The 21,546-nt window shown below is 41.2% G+C and overlaps 1 protein-coding gene across 1 annotated transcript in view; it reads left to right on the top strand.

Annotated features, from left to right (window-relative positions):
* LOC111247365 (uncharacterized) overlaps positions 1-20,115 on the top strand; it is a 28,361-nt gene extending 8,246 nt beyond the window's left edge. Inside the window, exons 3-5 of the mRNA XM_022798170.2 lie at positions 13,081-13,646; positions 14,076-14,382; positions 18,129-20,115. Of these exons, the coding sequence (XP_022653905.1) occupies positions 13,081-13,646; positions 14,076-14,382; positions 18,129-18,172 (917 nt within the window). The 3' untranslated portion in view covers positions 18,173-20,115. The remainder of the gene's footprint in view (positions 1-13,080; positions 13,647-14,075; positions 14,383-18,128) is intronic.
* Positions 20,116-21,546: the final 1,431 nt, after the last annotated feature.

Genomic DNA, 21,546 nt, shown 5'->3' with positions numbered 1-21,546 from the left:
AGCGCCTTTTTGTTGATGAATGCCGCTAAATCTCGAAACAACGCTCTGCCGTTGTGGTGGTGTCCCATGGGGATAAGGGAAACGCTGATTGAGTGCGGCGTAGAGCGCTGGCAATGCTACTGTTCCTATCAGGCCAATGGACAATGCAGGACAGCCAAGAAAAGAAGAAGAGTTATCAGATGGGAACGATTTCGTAATGCGCGATAGATTAAACAGGATAATCATTTCATTCATCTATTTTTACACAACTGATTTTACAATGAGACTGATGGCGAAGACCCACTTGCGCACATAAAGCACATAGTGATAAAAGCCACTCCAGTATAATGAATCGAAGTGGTTGCATGTATATAAGGCATATTTTAATACTAATCGTTGACACTAGGGTTCTTTCTTATTCCAATCAAGTTTTATCGCTTTCGGTTACAATTAAACGCTCGCTATTTAAAAGAAATTGACTCGCAGTGTGTAATCTAAAGCGAAACGAATCTTGAAACAGTAAGTACTAGTATGAGCGATGCTCGAAGATTACCAACGTAGCCGAATGGGGGGCAAGAATGGCTTTTAGGTCACTTCTCTTTGACCAAGATTGGGTTTTTGATTTACCCCTGAATATATGATACATTAAAAGCTTGGCTAGGATTATCTTTGAAATTGAATTGCTCAGGTGCGTGTGTGTGAGTAATGGAGGAAGAACGCTTGTTAACTGGCACGCATATATAGTGTGCATGTATTATAAATACGCACGATACATAGTTTGCTCTCAGTTGGACGCTTATGTTGTCATGCGCTAATGTTATTATGCTGTCATCGTCGTAATCCTCTGCTCCGGCCAAAGATAGCGTCAATGCTTTCGACACTGCACGGCGCCATTCAGGTCGACGCTGGTTATTAACTAAACTGGCGTCAGAACAGGATCGCTGATCCTATATCATAGCCAGCAGCAAAGCAACTCTATTGTTTCTGTCGAAGAAGAGCCTGGAAGGGTGTCGCCTCATCGTCCGGCCGACACTGATGGAAACAAGCGCCTTCCGGGATCGGCCACAAGTATATTCCATATTCTTTCTATTGTGACAAGCGGCCGGTGGGAGCGCGATCAGAGCTTCTTCTCCTCTTCGCTTGTTCCTAACCGAAGGGGAAGACCATATCAGTCGCCTCTCGGACTAGATGGTGTTCTAGGGGCTAGTTTAGTGATAATACTACTGGATGCGTTCGTGTAAGCGGAATTTTACTTCTGCAACAAAAACGCATGTAGAACGAAATTCTGCGCGATTCTACCTGCTCACACTGGTGCCTGATCTGCTTTCATTGTCATCTACCTATCACCTGACCACTCACTAGTCAATCCAATTCGCGCATCAGCAAGCTGCAATGCCTTCGTCGCTTTGCTCCACAACAGTGATCAGTAACTACCGCTATGAAAGCATCATGCGGGCGTTCTTTACAAACGAAACTCTATTTAGATAGAGAGACACGAGAGGCAGTATTGGTGATGGTGGCTAGTCTAATATAACAGTAGCCATGTTTGCAGACGACAGCAGCAGCAAGAGCAGGAGCATTCAGCTGTCAGTGCGCTGTTATTGGTGACGGAAGAGATCTGGCGATTTTTGTGGACGGTATTCCACAGGCTCGACAAGTAGCAGTCACTGAAATAGTCATGTCACATATTGAAGAGTAGATGTCACGTTGTGTCACGCCAATGTCTAGCGGACCGGGTTACACTGAACTTCTCGTAGCGGCTAGTAGATTCATCTGACAATCGCTAAAGGGCGCTACATTTAGCATCTATCGTTTTCTACATACGACAATAGATAGACCGAGAGAAAACAACGAGGGAGTATTTGAAATCTATATACATATGTAGATATCCTCCCTCTCATAGTTAAGGTAATTTTTTTAGGGATTTATATATATATATATAGATTTACCCGGACTTATTTCGACGAGAGGAATGTCGAGCAAACGTGACTGCGCCCAAACAAATAACATTTCATATTATTATTTTTTTAAACATTTAGTAGCTAAATGACCATATGTTCTACTCCATCTCTTCGCCTTTACGTCACCCTGTTTTTACGCTTGGGAACATATTGCCGCAACAACTGTGCTTACGAATTCCAAAAGTTAGAGCGAAACAAATTCTCTGCTAAATAGGGCCTTGTCGAATGATGAGCGAAAAGTTCTCAGTGGTTGAGCATCGACCTTTTCAAATTTGGGACTCCATCTAACGATATGAATACTTGTCCTTTGCTCAAAAAGGCTTACAGAGCTGGCTCCACACACAGCATCCATGCTAAAGTAACCTACTAAAATTGCTTTTTTCAAAAGCTGATTCGGGACCGGGCGTCTAGTCATCAGCATGGCCTATAGAGATTTAGGTATCACTGATCGACGGGCTTTCTCATGAAAGATTTTTGAGACATCCTGCTTATGAAGGACCACGAAAATCAGTAGAGACTATTTATAGCAATTGCTAATGGCGACTTGGCTTTGATCTGAATAAAACGAAGTGTTAATTTCTTTTCAGACAAAGAAAAAGACTTGTAACCATGATGCTATGTTTTATGCCAATTATAATTTTGGCCGTCTTTGAAATAGTCAAACCCAGTATCTTTCTAGAGATCATCGAACAAGGCGAATTGTACAATTTAGCGATATGTAGTTGATTAATATTAGTAATCACTTAGATAACACTGTTATACTTGATCAGAACAGCGGATCAGAACAGCGTTCAATACTATGCGGAGTTGAATTTACCAAGCTATGACTCCAATACAAGGTCCTTTTTTCGTTAACATGTGGAACGCTATCACTGTTGAGCATAGTTTAATGAAAGGGAATACTAACACAGTTAATCCCTTTCAAAATTATCCGGATGTAATCTCGTACGTGTTTAGCGACCTCATTGACATCTGCCCCAAACGTACACAACCTCTATTTATTTTACTAGCTGAGGACTAATCTGAAATTAATTGACATGGACATAAAGGCGATAACTTATCTTTGCGGCACAAGAGACAAGTAGATATCAGAAAACACTCAATGGTACGCCCTCCTGAAAAATCGGATTTCAAAAAAGACCGCCTAATTTTGGGTTGAGAGTGCACAGCAAATGTTGTACTAAATTCCTGCCTTTAGGTAATTCAAGTAACTACTGAATAATTGTCTCTTGTCAATACTCGAACTTCTAATCCACTCTATAGTTTTAGGCTATTGTTATAATAGGCATCGCTCATTAGCGTGAAATAACTTACGACGGGTTGGTCTGAGCTAGGTGCATCACTCACATATACGCCTCAGAAGAAAATCGGTCAAATGATGGGTGGACAAAGCTGTAATTAACTTTTTGACCTGTTGGCCAAAAGCTGACTCTTATTACAGGACATCCGACCAAATTACCTACAAAATCTCCTACAGTTATAGTATTCCTGTCCAGAAATGAGTATTTGAATGATGATTTTTCTGTTTAGTTTTTGAGTTTATTACATATATTTTTTGACAGAAGCAGTCACACTAAGCAAAGTTTTTCCGTGTTGACTTTACGACTACATATATGTATCATAAACAGGGACATTCTCGTCAGGTAGCGTAATGTAGAGCATCCTTCGATACAAAGAGCGAAAAAGAAGAGCTTGTTAAAAAAAACGTCGAATTTTTTCAGCTAGGTAGTTTCTTCTAGTGAAGCGCAATTCCACGCGTAGCACCGTTAGAGCCGTACTATTAAAATCTTTACCACCAGTAGTTTTATTGCGTAAGGCGTGTCATGTCTAGTGTACGATCTGTATGAGTTAGCATTTGTGGGCGCAATATCGGGCAGAAATAGTCTGGGGCCAAATCAGGGTTTGAATCTTTTGAAGGCACCAGACATTGGGAAACATGCTGGAAACTCAAAAGGAGGAAGCAAGTGATTTTCGCAGTAAAGAGTGGTCTCTTTTTATAGGCTAGAGGGAATGATAGTAATGAAACGTCGAAGACAGAGATTGTCGGGGCAAAGCAGGCCCGTAGACCCTGGGCAGTACGGGTAGGAGGAGGCGGAGCTATTTGACTTGCTGTTATATGGAAAGACAGATGAAGCGGATTTTTGCAGAAGGATATGTTAATCTAACTTAAATATTTGTGTTGACAGATTTATTTTTATAAAACACTTTCAACAAAATCAATTGGACCCGTTCAGTTAAACGAATTATAGATACGCAAGATCGCATCTGCGACCTTTACTCAAAAGCCGTAGCATTTTATTATCATGATACTGTTCTGCGTTACCACACATCGACATGAAATATCCAAAAAGCGAAAACGGGACAGAAGCTACATGGAATTTGAGAGCTGTTGAGCAGGCCATTTCAACCATCGTGTCCTTTTTTATAGCGTACCTACAATTATCTATCCGCCACGCTTTCGCTGTAAAACAATGAGATAGGACATGCTAAATGTCGCGAAGGTATGCACACCAACCCTTGTCTCGTCCTGCTCTAAAGCTGTAATATATATATAAAGGTATTAAGGAAAGAGAACGAAAGGTAGGCCCTTATGGGTCACACTTCAGCTGCTAGCAGCAGGCCAAGTAGTCAATTGAGAATGAAAAGGAGTGTTTGCAGTCGGCTTGATATATTCGCGATGGCGTGACGAAAGGGATCTTGGCAGCGTTGAAAATTCGCCAGTTGAATGAAACACCCGTGGAGTCAAGAAACGAACATCGGGAAGCAAGCACTGATGCTGTTTCTGAATATGCATACGTATTGTATATTGTTATGGCTGCCATGGCCTATAGCAGGGGCAGTTAGTGGGTCTTTAACCATACAAAAAAAAAGTAAGGACAATCTATGAGATGGTATTTCTGCATAGAAAATCCGTAAACTGAGTTTATTTGCGGTGATTTCCTACCGATAACAAAACCGAAGGGTATGGTACTTAACCTCTTCGATCTTGGCAAATTCAGCGTTATCATTGTTGGGTCCACCAAAGGCTAATAATTGCAGTCAGCTTATTGCTGGAGCGCTGCCATGAAAATATTTTAACAGCGGCTCTAAACAACATCATTATCGAAATTACCCTGCCCGTTTCTGAAGAACTAATTGTAAACATGCGTTGATGTTTTCCCTACAAATCGGCACTGATCATCCTTTTCACCAAAACATATTTTCAGCTTTATGATATACGGTTGGTACATGAGATGCAGTCATATTAGTTTTAATTACGAAACAAAAATTGCACCATTGAATTTTTGGGATAGAAGAAAACGTTGACTACGTAGATTTCTATTAAAAACATGCACAAAGTTTATTCGCTCAACAAAAAGGACAAAAGACATACCTTTGCTAATTTTGAAATAAATCAAGGCGGTCTCAAACATCAAACGAGCATAGCAAAGACAAAAGGCTGAAGTTCTTAGAATTTGTTCTCATAGAAAACGCGATATTTCAGTCATATGTTTCCCACTGTAACGAAGACATTGCATCGCGAAAACATTCAGACACGTGGCGGAACCCTACGGGAATTCAATGAGAAGCATTTCATCCGGTTTCCTAGGAGCGGCTTCTAAGTAGCAGATTCTTCAGGGGAAGCTGGCGCTACTGCTGCTACAAGCCGTGGGGTTTGCCGAACGCTTCGCTTACCGCCACACACTTCAGTGCACTCGAATATGAGTGACATGGGATTGTTACAGAGGACACATAGGGCACTTTTAACTACAAGACAAAGAGAAGAGGTATCAGGATATTCTATGAGCTACTATATGCCTGTACGACGTGTGGATCAAACGACATATTCGTGTGCCATCATCGTGTGACCCGTAATTGGTTATCACAAGTTGCTCTACCAGATTGTACCCTGTAGTCTCTACCGTGTAGGTGTACGTATCACAACACGCGTTCGACTACGGGAGATTTTGATATGGTGCATGTACATGCAAAATTGCAAGGAATAGATGAAAGCTTCAGGGCTTAGAGGGTTGACACAGTTGTAGCAATTGAGTAGTCGACTATTTGTCGGGTACAACAAAGTGGATTACCCTAGTGGGTTCATTGAGCCTTAATACCCACAGTAACTTGCCGACATTCGCTGTAACTCGCTAATGTGCGAAAATCCCCTGTATTTGACTGGCTTAGTTGGTGGCTATGGGTGACTAATTGCATGGAAACATCGAGTTTAAACTCTGATTTGAAGGCAAAAGATTCACCTGCGAGCAACATGACTATACCACTGCCCAATCTCTTTCTAATGACAAAATACATATAAATATTCCAACACTGTAAAAAAAATAGCTAGGATTAGGGTAATATTTGTCGCTGGGTTCGATTTATCTAAGGACCACTTTTGTTAAGCGGTAAGAAAAGCCCAGATTTTGCAAACCTCTATTCGAACGCGATTCCATCTGGTTAGGTTCATTCGTCCAGTACTTTTCTCAGGTACAAACTGCATTCGGTATATTGATGGTACCATAATCAGATCCTTTTGGTCCACATACGATAACCGATATTTGTCAGTTGATCGATTATGAACTATAGTGTCGATGCATGCACCCTGATCCGAGAAACTGCCCTTCTTTAAACTATGCTCCGGATATATAAAGAGGTATTTTGTTTGAATCCCGCTTTTCCGGTCTCTGAAGCTGTCTCAAGCCGCGCAGGTCACAAAGACCGCATGTCTTTACAGATAGATAAATAGTTCAGCCAGCTGAGGATTGTTTACTGAAACGATGTATATCAGTTCATTTTCTTTTTTATCCATTCGAAATAGTTCATGCCGTTATAGCGAAAAATAAAAAAAAAAACAGCTATTTGAGCATAACCATAGTGCGCCAGGTGCCGAAAGTAATGAATGTCAGACAAAAAGTGCCCAGCGTATTCTGATCAATATTATCTTCGGAAAGTAAAAACTCAGTGACCAATAAGCGCCATCGCTCAACAATTTTGAAATTGCTTTATTCGGTTCTCTTGCTATAGTTGTCTTTTCTTTACCCGTTATAAACATTTCGCGCAAACCCACCACCCATCGGTAAGCCGACAGGCGAAATTATTCGGTATCCTATGGTAGACGATAGTGTCGCTGTATAATGGCTTGCTCTCCTTAATCCGTACATTCAGTATGACACGTTCAATTGATTTATTCCTATTTACACTTTACCACCGCCGAAGAGCAGACCTACCTCTGACGCTATCATCGAAAAGGCCGCAGTAAACTGAGACTGCTTTCCTTCTAGGGAAGTCACTGCGTTTGTCGGGCAATCGTCCAGGGGTCCTGCCTGAATGGATGTGTGCAAAGGTTGGAGAAATCAAGTATCACAGGGGGGCGCTTGATCGTGTCATCCGCACAATGAAAAGGGTGTAGTAGGTGCGATATAATAGCTGGTTTGACGATGAGACAGCGTTCTTCTTTTGTTAGAATTCTTCAATCGCAAACAAGATTTAGCGGTCAGTTTTTAACCTCGTGCGTAACGATGCAACCTAAACAACGCATCTGCCCAACGAAAAAATTAAGCCAAACATTCTAGCCAATGCATACGAATACTGCTCCGATCCGAACGCATTCGTGGATTAAACCTTTTCAGACTCCTTGCTCCATGAGATCTTCGGGAAGATAACGCTAAAAATGGTATAGGTTGTGCTGTTTCGGAAAAACCAGGACACATTCTCGTTGAGCGGAGCTTTTTTTTAGCTCAAAAATAGGAAATATTGTCACCATTATTTATTTTCGTAAAGCGTTTGTAAAGCGTAAACTGTATTACACATATCATATACCGTAGCTTGGAGTCTGTGGCAGCGTAGTTGAAAAGGTTAAGTTCAACTTGAATACATTTTTATTATCTTAGAAAAGGAATTCCCATACGGCGAGAAACTAGTCATGCTTTGCAATACCTAATATACTGTGTACTAAACTGGCAGAGGCGGTTGTTTCGTGTATTGCTTTAGACATACATCTTTATACATAGATACAATTAACAAGACTTTAACTCGAGGCAGTACTTTACCCTCCGAAAGTATCAATTTACTTCATGCTTCAAAACAACCTGATGCTATAGAAAATAATTTCCATATTTGATCGAATCAGCTTCAATTGCTGAAGCTCTCCTAAGGATGATCATTACTGTTATATCAATACCACCGTGATTATATTAATATTCGCCACTAATAACCAAACGTTCTACTTGAACTCGGGAACACGACCGACTGCCTGCTAAATGCAGGCATACAGAGTAATCAAATATGTTTTAGATCAGGACCACAATACAGGCTTTATGAGGCGATCATTTTAGTGATTACCGTTGGACATTAATAATCAGGCGCCGGTTGGGCGACATGGCTTGTTGCCAAAGTACATACTGCTAAATCCGCACTGGGAAGAAGTATCCGGCAATGGAATAAAGCCCCCATCGATACACCCATCATCAAGGTGCAGACGACACGCGCCTCGTCACGTGCAGCCAATAAGTTAGCGACTGCTTGAATCGTCACACCGAAGCTTGGCTGCAAATATTTTAATACTCTACCAAACGATGACCTGCTTTCGTCCGCTTCGTTCCCCTCTGATCTATTCGTCCACTGTCGAGTGTTGTATAGCATAGGTTCAAGATCCAAGATATTAAATTGTTCGCCCATCTATATTTGAATAGATAATCAAGCGAAGACTTGTAATTCTGTTTGGGCACACAGTTACAGCACACTGTTATGCTATAACCGGAACAACTATACTGAATTAGATCGCCCGCTAAGATAGTTGAACGCTTTAATTGCCATGCCATGCTATCGATATCGATAAATATGACGTTCTATTTATAGCCAGATTGTGAGACTTTTCGAACATGTTCTGTGATTGTTATTTGAGTGCAATGCGTGTTCCGGTGAGCCTTAAATAGGCTGAAGACAGCCATTGCAAACGATTCAATTATCCTGATGGTAGACGATTTTTTATGAGTGACTTTGAAATGTGGAGCCCAGTATTGAGGCATAATTTTAGAGTAAAAAACTAGCTATTTCAAATAATTTACTAACTAACTTGTTTTAGTTATAGTTTTTGATCAGGGTAATTTATCTCTGCATGATGCACTTGTCACTTGGTATCCGCTGTCGCAGATACAGTTAAGTTAATGTTTTCTTGGCTTTTGTATTGAGCTCAGGCTCAGTACGAAGATCAGTACTGAGGGCTTATACATTCACGGGTATGGGTATTTGTACTCAGGCCTGGCTTAAATAGTCTACAATGGCTTCGGACCGTTCCCACGGAGGCCTCGCTTAGTGGTGAAAGAGCTGCCATTGCTATCCATTCAAGTTCCCTACTAGTAAACACTATAGGGGTATTCTGGAATATCTCTTTTGCTAGGTGGGATCGAAAGATGTTTCTCTCCTGTGGTTTTTTTTTTTTTTTTGGTAGGCGACATTAAACTTCGTAGCTTTGGGCTTAAAAGGGTTTCTCTTCTACTTCTAAAGCCACGCTGTAATAGGTATACCTAGTTTATTTCTAAATAAAAAGGAAATGATTTCGAAGCTCTATTGGGCTTCATCTTACTACAAAATATTTTATACGTAAATGTACAATAAGCCGATAGTGATCGCGCGTAATTCGATGCAAACTATTACATAGTCTGAAATCAAATCCAGTGTCCTGTAAAGTGGTCTACGGTGGGTGGGTGGGTGGTTGTTGTTAGTTTCATTTCGTTCTCCGCCAAAGATGTTGATATGATCTTAAAAATGATTTAAAAAACATATATACATATATTTATTCTCTAATGTTTTATTATTAATTCACTCATACCGACAAACGTCCCATTGAGCTACACTGCAGAGAGTGGTTCAAAAAAGGATTTGTATTCTTTTTGTTTTGCCTGAACAAATTTATGCCGCGAGTAAAAAACACTTTGTACAAAGGGTTTTATTTTTCGTCAGTTTGAGGTGATATATACAGGTATCGATCAATCAAATAAAGACACCTGAAAATTTCGAATACTGTTGCTTTCGATCGAAGATAGCTTCGGGAAACTCACTCGACTTGAATCCGATCAAAAAAGTGTGACATTATGTCGAACGGCGGGTCGGGGCTGGACGTAGATGACGAAAATCGTTGAATACACTGCTCCACGTATGAGCCCGGGATCTAGGCGCGACGGAGATGGTGTCAAGCTACATTCGGAGCATTCGCAAATGGAAGACCAAATATTAGCCTCAGTAAGTGTCTTCCACAGCGGTTTAAAAATGGTTTTCTAACGACAGTATCGTAACATGTACTAGCACTAGAAAGCAGAGGAAGATAGATTTCATATAAAAAGAACAGGCATTTCAATTCGGATGCGGAGTTATTATATTTTCGGTCAATGTCGATCATTTGTAAAATCTCTAGATAGCCAGTGGCTGTGTGTACTAAATTGAAACACGAATGAAATTAGTTTTTTAATATTTACTTTAGTTTTTGCGTTTCTTTAGTGTTTGTTTACTTCTATGAACTATTTGAAAGCACTGTTTCTTTACTTTGAAGATTTGTAGCAATTCTGCTGTGCCATAAACGAATATTTACATCAAATAGCTTCAAATATGGAGCTTTTAGAGAAAAACGTTTCTCTATGTTAATTTGTTCCGAAGTCTAAAGTAGCCTAGGATATTTATGCCGTATACAACGAGAACCTTATAGCAAAAGGACTACTCGCACAAGTTTGCTAGGTCCAAAAATAGAATTTTAAACTTAAAGACTCCGAATTACTTCGTTCAAGTGTATCGGTTCGTAATCGATGAGGACCTCGGTGGCAAAGAATAATTAGCCCAGAAAATGAGCTGCCAACACTAGAATACCGCTATTGCATCCAGGATAGTGAAATTTTGTTGGAAAATTTGTCGAAAATCTGTTGGAAATGTGTTTTGGAGTGGGCTCTTGGCGTAAAGAGAAATGCAGTTTTTCATTGACCCCTAACGTTTCGCGCAGCCACAAACTATTAGAGGTGACGCCGATTAATATCTCTACGTTGATATGAAGCAAAGAAAGGAATGGGTGGTTCTGAAAAATATCTATCTCGCTTAACTCCATTGCGTTTGATGGACTAGAACGGCCTTATGCACTGGAAAATGCTTGAGAAAAATAGAACAACAAAGGTCTGTGTATAGCCCAATCGCGTCGACTGAACGAGCCTACCCAACAGAAAGGACCCGATAGATGAGGCAAAGTCATTCTTCTCCACCAATGCCAGGCCGCGCATAGCAAGGACTATAAAAGTCGTTCCGCAAGTGCTAGATTATGTGGTGTCTTTGCGCGCACGATATTCCTCGGACTTGGCGGCTACGGATTACCACAGCTTTCAGTCAGTGGCAAATTAATGATCGTATTAGTAACTATACATTTCTTAGTGAAAAGGGTCTCAAAAACCTGGACAAGCCTTTTAATTCCGGACCTAAGAAGGTTCTGGAGACAAGAAGTTAGTATGTTGGTCGAGGGATGCAAAAAGTTTGTCGGAATAATAAGGCATTTTGTTACTAGAATTCAGATGAAACGCTGAGTTCTTTCTTAAATGGAAAAAATGCCTTCACTTAAGTCCAGACCTCAAAGTCCTTTAAATGGCTTTGCTACTTTTGAAAATGTAATAAAAGATCATGAGGAACTTCGCAGCACAAACGTTCCTAAAGTTAATTGAGTTGTAGATTTTTGCTGAACAACGTAACACCACGTAACAACACAACGACAAATGAAAATTTGCATCATAAACATTCCGAAAACTAGAAACACAACAAGTGCTAAAAAATCCGGTTTCTTTATGGAAAAGCGCCCGGTTCAGTGTAACACATTGCTGCCAGAATGGAAACTACGCAGCTCTTGTGAAGAATGCACTGCCAAACTTATTTTAGGCTCTTCTGTACGGAAACCTTTCAAATATACGATAGCTGCTGGGTAAAAGAGTATCTTTTGAATTTTAGCGAAACTTATCTTAACCACTCTTTAGATGAATTTTTAGAAAAACTATGGGACTAGGTAACACTTTTTAAAACGACTGTATTACATATATCACTTGAAAATACTGAACCGCGATCGCTGATGTTTTCAGCCGAAACTGAGTAGATCAAGTAACTACCAGCGCCGATGGCTGCGATAAAAGCTTAACTTACAAAAGTAAAGTAATATTCTAATCTTTTCAAACATAAGGCTTTTGTTAGCATGCATTAACCAACAGCAGTAACTTATAAAGTTAAAGCCAAGATCATTTTGTGGAATTTGAGTCATCGAGGTAAACGTGGTGCTGTTAAATGAGCATCAATGGTTGCCCATATACGTTGACTAACAAACGATATCTCTAACTGTACGCCGTTTGCTAATAATATGGCAAGCTAATAGGATGTCTGAACAATGTTGAATTAGTAAACTTTTGTCATGCTGAGATATCCAGCGCAGTTCGATTCAATTGATTTCAGATGATGTATTATCAACTTAGAACTAAGAATGAAAGGTCCATTTACGGTACCCAATATACACGATCTGTGCATTGAGGAGTATTTGTCACAGTTGCATTCTAACACAGCTATCTGTATAGCCTTATTCAGTAATCTGTTGCAACTTGCTTGTTGGATGGATACTTGGCTCACGTCTTTGCTGACCTCATCAAGCCTTGCTGTCGAATGGAGCAGCAGGTATTTTCATCAATTAAGCTGCTAATGATTCTCTCGCAGTGGAGTATTGACCAACGATCGGCATTTTGCTAACCAGCTCCGGTCAAGAGCTACACATGGCTCAAGAGTGAGGTTCAAACAATAGATTACGAAAGGAGGAACTTGCGGTGATCTGAAGGAAGTTACAAAGTAATTATACAAGTAAGCACTGAATGATAGGAAGAAACTGGTCGAACAAAAACTATTGTTGATACTCAAATTTGATCTGATGCTTTGTATTTGCGTGCAGATAAGTGGCGAGAAAAGCGAGTGAATTTCGAGTGAGATAGGTTAACGCTTTTCTAATAATGGTAAAGGCGCTCGTTTCAATCAAGCTCGAATGAATTGTACAAGAAGCTATGTGTTACAAAAAATGGAAGGCATTAATTCCAATATCAATCCGTACTATAAACATGTACTTTGTATGAACCTGAGTAATTTTCTCGCTTAAACTTGCTTTCAGATTCAAAACCACTTGCACAGCGGAATCTTCCAGCGTCGTTTTTCTGCCCTTCTCAGGCTCTACCCGTTCCTCTTTCCACTCCAACACCAGTAACAGGAATTCCCAGCTGTAGCACAGCTGCCGCCGGCGGGAGCGGTGGCCCTGCTTCGTACCCACCATCACCATCATCCACATCATCCTATCCCCAATTGGCGCCACCGTCGCAATCGAGCCCGCAACTCGGAGTTTCTTCGCCGTCATCTCATCTTCAGGGGGCACATTCGCCATCACATCCAAATCACCTAGGAGGTCCATCGCCGTCACAACTGACTGCTGGAACAGGCAATGGCCCTTCTCCGTCGTATCTATCGCTTGCGCCGACATCATCAAGTCTGCCGCTTTCTTCTGAGTTCTATAGCGCGTCAGCGCCGTCAACGTCCGTCGCTTCGATGGCATCGGTTAGCGATTATGATCCATGGTCACATTACATGTCGGCAGCGAGCTATCGATGCTCAGGCCAGCTAACAAGTCATGAGCTACAGAGTTACGCGGCCGCGGCAAATCGACATCAATTCGCGCAGCATCAGGTAAATCCTCTAGAATGGATGCGCAGATCAACTAGCATTTTCAAACTAACATGAAACGACGCACCGTCTCATTCCTGTTTGGTAGCCTTAAGAGTGAATTATGAGTACCGCAAAAAGCAACAACGTTTTGATATAAAGACACAGTGCCTGCTTATGAGAATATCATTATAGAAGTTCAATACTTATGGAACATGAACGCGCACTATAGGAGTTTAGAAAGTAGGTCTCCCTATCGAACAGTACATATTTTCTCAAGTTTTTAGAAGGTTCTAAGTTGAAACAACCATCCAGTAGAGAAATTCACATCCAGTCGACACTGTGAATCGCGCCGACCAATTTCTGGCTATGGGAAACGCTGGGAAGTCCCATTGTAATTGCACTGCACACGAATGTTGCAACAGACAAATATTTTTCTACTTTGTTTTGCAGTACAACTCTTTGCTGGGGCTAGGCAGCCAGCAGTCACGTGCGACCTGTTCTGCTGCAGTGCCTGTACTCAGTGTTGGTGTTAATGAAAAGGTTATAGATTCCTGGGGTCAATCGGTAGCGCGTTATCATGAACAAATTCACAGCATGAACATGGCAAGCGTCGGTGCTGTGGCCACCCACAGCACACATCCTTCAAATGGACCCATCCACCCAGGAGCCGTAACCGAAAGCGGGCATCCTTCGGGACATCCGAGCTACCATCCAGGACACCCTGGTTATGCGCATCCTATGAGTGCGGCAATGACTGGTTAGTGTCTTCTGTTTTTTTTTTTTCAATTATTAAATAGTTAGAATATGTCGCGCATTTTTCACTAAACCACTCTGTATTGCTTACTGGCGAATTTTCAAGTACGTTTGTAGTACGCTAGTTTTTTAGAAACCAAGAATCACCCTTACATAAAGGTGACTACAGTCATTCACACCTGGCTACAAATAATCAAATAATACGCTCCGTATCAGCAAATTTAAATGAAGGCTAAAAGGCTGAGATTTTCGTTACACTTTTCTGAGTCTGATATGCACACATTTTATTTTATGCCCATTATTTAAAAATACTTACGCATCCCAGATTGTCAATTTTCCCAGTATATCTTTTTCTCACTGATTTGCGTGTTGCCTCACGTAATTTCTTCTCCATCGGGCATAGCAAGATATGTTACTACCTTCGAATCCCTGAGGCAGAGGCGGGCCTCTAAAGAGACTACTAAGCATCGACAACCGCAAAATACTACTTAACCGACTTTCACTGGCCAAATGGCCAACTAAGCGGGTCGTACGTACGTTCGCATTGACGTGCTTCCGCTCACTCTATTTTTCCTCAGCAAATAAGGTTCATTAAGATCTACCACATACTTTTCTATCGGAACACATTAGCTATCAGCGTAGCATATCAGTTTGGGTCTCCGTTTTGCGTGCACAAAAAATGTTTTTCTACGAACTTGAGGGCGTCATGGTAGCTGTCTGTATATCAGACAATGACTCTGTTATTGTGAAATATGACCAACAGCAATAAGGTGACTAAGTCAATTTTATCCATGACGTCATATGTTCGTGAGGTGCATTGAGCTGTACACACGCATATCTATATACGCACATACCAACAGCTATCGGAAGGGGCTTTCATTTTCGTTCCTCTACTGTCTACATAATATCCAGTCTATATATCATACTTGCCCCACAGTTCCCCTGTAAGCATCATCACGACCAACAACAATGGCCGTATCGTATAGGAGAGCCTTGATCTTTCGTATGATGATAAAAGGAAATAAGCAAGCTCTTGCCGTGTGGAGGAGTTCACTACACTGACTGGATATGTTGACTAGTACTACAGACCAATAACACCTATAAACAGAAGTGGCGTAGCCTGTGCTGGCCACGACGATGGCGGCTTCAGCAGCAGTGATATCGCTGGTCACCCTAAGGCCTTCGCAAAGCCTGAAGCGGCCGGTGTACTTTGGGTGGAGACGTACGACCAGGAAAAGAACTCTCACTCGCTCACTTTGGTCCTGAGAGCTGTGGACCGATAGGCTCAGTGGACCAGTCCCAGCCAATCGGTGACGAGGTTGGGCGAGGGGCCCGCCCCCGGCCATTCATACTCCTGCACAGTGCTCCGCTTGGCTCACTCCTCTCCGCCTTCTTCTGATTCACAGCAGCAGCTGGAGAGCTGGAGCACTCGCTTTCTTCCATCGCATTGCCCCCTTCCCTTTGTCGCGCTGCCAAGCCCCTTCTCATAACGATATCCCGGTTCTTTCCATATTCCCGTCTTGAACCTGGTAATGGTATCTAACTAACCCTTCGATAAAAGTCCCTGATTGGCGAAATTATGACCCCCTTCTTTTCTCAGCAACCAACGAAGCAACAAGCCCTTTCCTATATATATATATATATATATATATATATTTTACTCATGTCTACCTGATTAACAATGCCTGCGAAATGGTTGAGGCGATTACTATCGTAATGATTACCTCTCCTGGGACTTCGCCGAGAAATCAAATTGCTTACTTATATAACAACAATTCCACATGACGGTGGGCGATTCCTAAATAGGTGTGGGCTAACTAGAAGAAAACCATTATATATAGTAAGCATATTTTTCGTTTTAATAAGGTTCTGTGAATGTGTATAAACACAATATTCTAAGAAAAGATACTTGGATGTCTCGAAAAATAGAGGACAAGACAAAACAGAAAAGCCTTTTCTTTCCACCTCATGCTCAGACGATGGTGAACAGGGAAACATGCACTGATGGCGTAGAAACATCACAGTATATATCCATCGTCCTATAACCGATCCACTTTCTTCCCCTGCACGATCCCGGCTGGGCTCTCAACGGTGTGTACGGATACAGAGGGGCTACGCCAGCTACAAGGGAATAAAACTGCCATTAGGGATCAGTCCAGTGCTTCATCGATTATTGGAAGTAGTGGCTCTCTTTTCTTCGGGGTTAGGTTATCCCCGTTCGTGCGGATGGCGAGCCTCCGAGGGGTCACGGGGATGCGAAAATACTGGATTTACCAGTCCTTTTGTAGGCGCCTCAGCACTGTACTCCTCGCGCATGACTTGTGATGAGCTCAGTTGAGCATCCGAGTACAAAGTGCTTATACCACAAAATTTAGATTCGAAAGCGCTTTGAGATAACCAAAAAGGTTAGAACCAGAGTTAAAAAAGCACCGAACTCTGAAGAATAGGGGGTTTGAGAATATATATTTAATTTCATCTATTCAATATGTGCTTGTGAAGTAGAATATACTTGGCCATGTAAGACCCAGTGTTCAGTTACACAGGAAGTGCCTCCTAAGAGAACAGGCGTCCTACCCCTTAGTATTATTATTATTATGGCTTCGACAACTTCAAGTCCTTCAATCTATAGCCCCCCACCTTATAGTCGCACCGCTGCTGCTGCTCCCGCTGTTCCTGCTGCTGCCTAGCAACATCGACGCGCTGACCTCTGGTCTTCTCAGACGCCCCACTCTTTGTACACATCCCATGACATCGGAACCCATGCCGGGGGCATCAGCGCGGCGTTCGACAACCACAAGCGTAGCCATTACTTCGTGTGACCTCTTTGGTTTTCTGTGCGATGGGGAGAAGGGCGGCGGCTCAACGGAGGCTTTAGCGAGTGCTGCGCGATCATGCAATTGTCTGTCTCATTGAAACAACAATTCAAAGGCAGAAGGTAAGGGGTTCCTTTGATCCTTTAAACAACGCACGGCTACGTTGGTAGATGGTTGGTGAACGGGTTGCTTGCCTCGGCGCAATCTTTTCCACGCGAACTCACCTTAATTGAAGTCGCTCTTCTCTTCGACCTGATTCGATGCTGTGCTACCTCGGCTTGTGCCTCCTCGTCTTCCACGGTCTTTTAGCACACCGGATCGGATAGCCGATCTATCCGCGCTTTGCGTTCTGCCTCACTCGATACGAGCGCCACCGTCGACCACTATCTTCAAAAGGGGTGCGAATCATTGAGAAAACGGCAGGCCTTTGCAGTTGCCCCTTTTTGAGAGCTTTCGGCCTACACATACAGAGTGATTTAATAGTTGCTACGGAGATTGGGTATGACGGTAGGCACACAATCGTGTATTGCAAACCTTAGTTACAATATGTCAACTTACAATCCATCTGCGTCACGAGTTCTATGTTATTTCATTTTTAGCGCTCTGCTGGTAAAGGAATACCGCGAAGAAGTAAGACTGCTAACATTAGATATTAGCAAGAAAATAAACACAGATAATAAACACCCTGGGGGGCGGCACAGGCCTAAAGTGGTCATTTACTACTTCAGAGCTGGACTCCACGTACTGGCAGAAATTAGAATTCTGTGACGGCGTTGTTCGCAGTACTTAACAAGTAATTAACATTTCAATGAAGCTAGCAGTTGGCAAGGGATACGTTCTGTGTAACAAATATGTCATGCTATAAAAATAGTCTTAGTAAACGGTTGCTTTTTATTTGTATTACATATACTCATCCATTGTTGTTGAAACTTTACAGGTTTAGAGACGACAGCTGATACCAAGGACGTGTATTGGTTTTAATTCCTGCTAGAGCGCCTATAATGACAGATTCTTTCCCATAAATACAACAACAAAGAGAATTACAGCGAGGGCTCTAGGGACTGACTACATGCAAGTTGTATATAATTGAAAGTAGCAGAATGACGATTGTACCTAGTCTGTATATACTGTTATCATTTATACCTACAATTATTGGCTCAACAACTGAAAGTGAAAGAATATACATAATAAAAAGCCCTGGATAGCCGAATTAACAAGTTCATATTAGTCTTTATGGTGACACACGAGCCTAAATTGATATTGGCAGTGTCAGATTGAAAAGCGTATTAGACAGTTTTTTTTTACAGCCAGAACGTATGTAAATTATTATTAAAGGTGAAAAATTATTGGGTAAGCAAATAGTTACATGCCGATGTTCCCGCCTAATTTTGTTAATTTTAGGACGTCAATGAAAAGACGGTTTATTTACACCTAATATACAATGAGGTCATTGTTATCCGTTAGCCTAAGGTTTCGGTTGTTCGGCTTTTGGCGATATAGAGCTGTCCTATGAAGAAGCTGATGGAAGCGGATTTTTTTATTATAATGTCTTGTCGAAAAGAGTGATGAGAACTGCTGATTAAAAATGCAACATGCATACACCTTCGGCGATTCTTACACATACACATATACATAATCCGATTTATGTCTACCTAGTTTGCCCTATAAAAGGTTGGTTATCAGTGCGCGCCCAAACAAGCTATAACTGCCGATATCCATACAAGGGCAGTAAAAGAGCCTACAAATGGAAACTCGCGCCACGCGTGAAAAAAACTAGCAAACGTTTAAACAGATTAAAGTTAACGGAACTGTTTAAATAGATTTGTACGTGCAGGTTGATATTGAACTCTCTCGTAGCTTTAGGCACGAGTTTCATAATGACCACCTCAAGCAGCGCATACTGAATTACAGTCAGCAATCTATTCAAAAATGACTCAGATCGGTCTTTTTCACCACAGTAATGACCAGACTTTTAAGCTTGATTGCTTACAAGAACATGGCCAAACGAAAAAGGAAATGGTTAACTTAGCATGACCTCCTTACGGCGAGACTAGGCAATGCTAGTCTCGCCGTAAGGGGGTCATGCTGCAAACTTGGTATAGTGGGACAGTGTGATCTCATACAAGCGTCCGACGAACACAATAAGCGTTGCGGCAAAGTACCCTAAAAAGTAAGCTGTAATAATTAAGAACCATCCTCACTCAAACCGACACGGAGTTGATAAATGAGTGGTACTTCATTTTCCTTCGAGCTCGGTCTTCTCTGCACAGAGCTCGTACGCTTTCGAACATTCTAAATCTTCTCCAATCTTTACTCATTCGAATGATTATATATATACAATAAGCTAATATAGCGGAGCGTGGTCGCGGGTTTCTGGAGGAACGACATTAGGAACTTAGCATAGCCGTTAAGCGAAGGTGACCAATAGAAAATAAAAAAAAAGACGGATCAATCAATAAATGCTCCTATGGCAATAGTTATGCTTATTCAGGTAAATTACTTATATTAGTTAGAAATCGGCATCCGCTTATTTGCTAACCCAACATTTGAATAAAAAAAGTGCAAAAGAAGCAATAATATAAAAAGTGACGGTTTCGCTAATAACGGCATAAGTCGTGGCCCAGGTTTGAATGTGCGCGCGTCTACTAGCTTTGGTCTCTTCAGTAAGTTCAACTAATTGCAATAGCAACATATGTTGATTTCTACTAAAAGATCATTCAGGATACGCAATTCTTATTATTTCTTAACCTCTGAGACACTTGAAAACGTGAACGCTGTTTGAAGACGAACTGGCTCATTATAGCACGCTATCTAGAAATTCAAGCAACAACATTAATAATGACATACTGTAGGAGTTAAGCTAAGGCCAAGGCATTCAGAGTGTAAATAAACATCATATTTACTGTTATTAATGCTTAAAAATCGAGGTCTGTGTCATTATTGTGCCCTAGAGTTATAGGTAGGTAAGCAGGCAAGCCATTTTCGCACAGAATATCTATATTCAGTTAACATGCGGGAACTACGGCTCAATGTAAACTTTAATGTTCATTTCCTTTGGAAAGGTGATTAGAACCAACATAGGCATTCTAATACCATAGAATACAGAGTAATGAAAGATAAGTCAGGCGCATTTTTAAAGCGGCGTCAAAGGCAAACTGGGTGTATGATTCTTTCAATATTGTCTTTATAGTCAGCCTGTACAGCTTTCTTTGAAGTATTTTTCTAACTTTTGGCGCTGTTTATGGGGTTGGCCACAATTTACTCTTGTGTCGATGCAAACTTCACTAAGAACGGCTGATTCGTATTGTTTCAGCGGCATAGTTAATACGCTTTTTGTTACATTATATATGATCGGTCCATTTATTATGCACGCATTGCGTTTCGCGTCTGACACTCGGCAAATAAATTCGTACGAAAAAAGGCTGGACCCCTTCGGAGTCCCTACGCGCCTGACAGAAGATGCTGACGTCCAACATCCAATTCGAAAGCTTTACTTCTCTTTTTAATTTCAAGCGGACATAAATCACATCATGATATCAAGTAAAATTGTGATCTCAAGGTGACCGATCTCCCCTGGATTTGAAATTGCGCCGATGCTTTTTGTTTACCCATGAATTCTCAAAGCTATGGAGAGGTATTTCCAACTTAGAGTCACTTGCTCCGTGGCTAAAAAAAAAAAGATTAGTAGTGGTGGCTAAAGACGAGATAACCATGCCAAGAAGATGTTCACGTGTAGAACTGAAAAACCTTTCTCCCATTTTGTGCGTTGCGATCAGCTATTATTGTCTTGTTCTGATTGAAGCCACCTATTATTAAAAATTCAGCTCACTCGCTAGAGTCTCTCTAGATCAAAGAGTCTTCTATCATATTTTCACGACTAGCATCACTCGCCTATTAGTATAGAAAAAAAAAAAAAAAAACGCTGTCTAATTTGGTATTTCATGTAGTTACCTTCACTCTATGTGACTGTTTGTGAACGTATGCATGCAAACATGCTTGCTAATTTGTTATCAAGCACGAAAACTAGGCAGCACTAAGAATGCTCACCGAGCATTTCTGAAAGGTAAAAATTAAGTAAATTATTCCATACTATAATTTTTGAATTTTATCTGGTTTTCGTAAATAAACCTAATGAGCTCAATCACTCGATTCGCATTCATAGTAAGACAACATTTTTTGCTAATGCTTGTAAAAAACATCTCGTCCTGGTAGGCGATATGGCTGTACTCCAAATTTCAACTTTTATATATGGCATGGACATGTCTATAGAATTTAGCTAGCTATAAGTAAGCTATCTGCGTAATGAGATTGCAGTTATTAATGAAACTCTTCTTGGTCAACTAAATGTAAGACAA

This window comes from Varroa destructor, unplaced genomic scaffold, assembly GCF_002443255.2.
Source record: "Varroa destructor unplaced genomic scaffold, Vdes_3.0 BEIS01000003.1, whole genome shotgun sequence".
Lineage (NCBI taxonomy): Eukaryota > Metazoa > Arthropoda > Arachnida > Mesostigmata > Varroidae > Varroa > Varroa destructor.
Note: the sequence above shows the minus strand (reverse complement) of the source record. Positions and strands in the feature narration are given on the sequence as shown.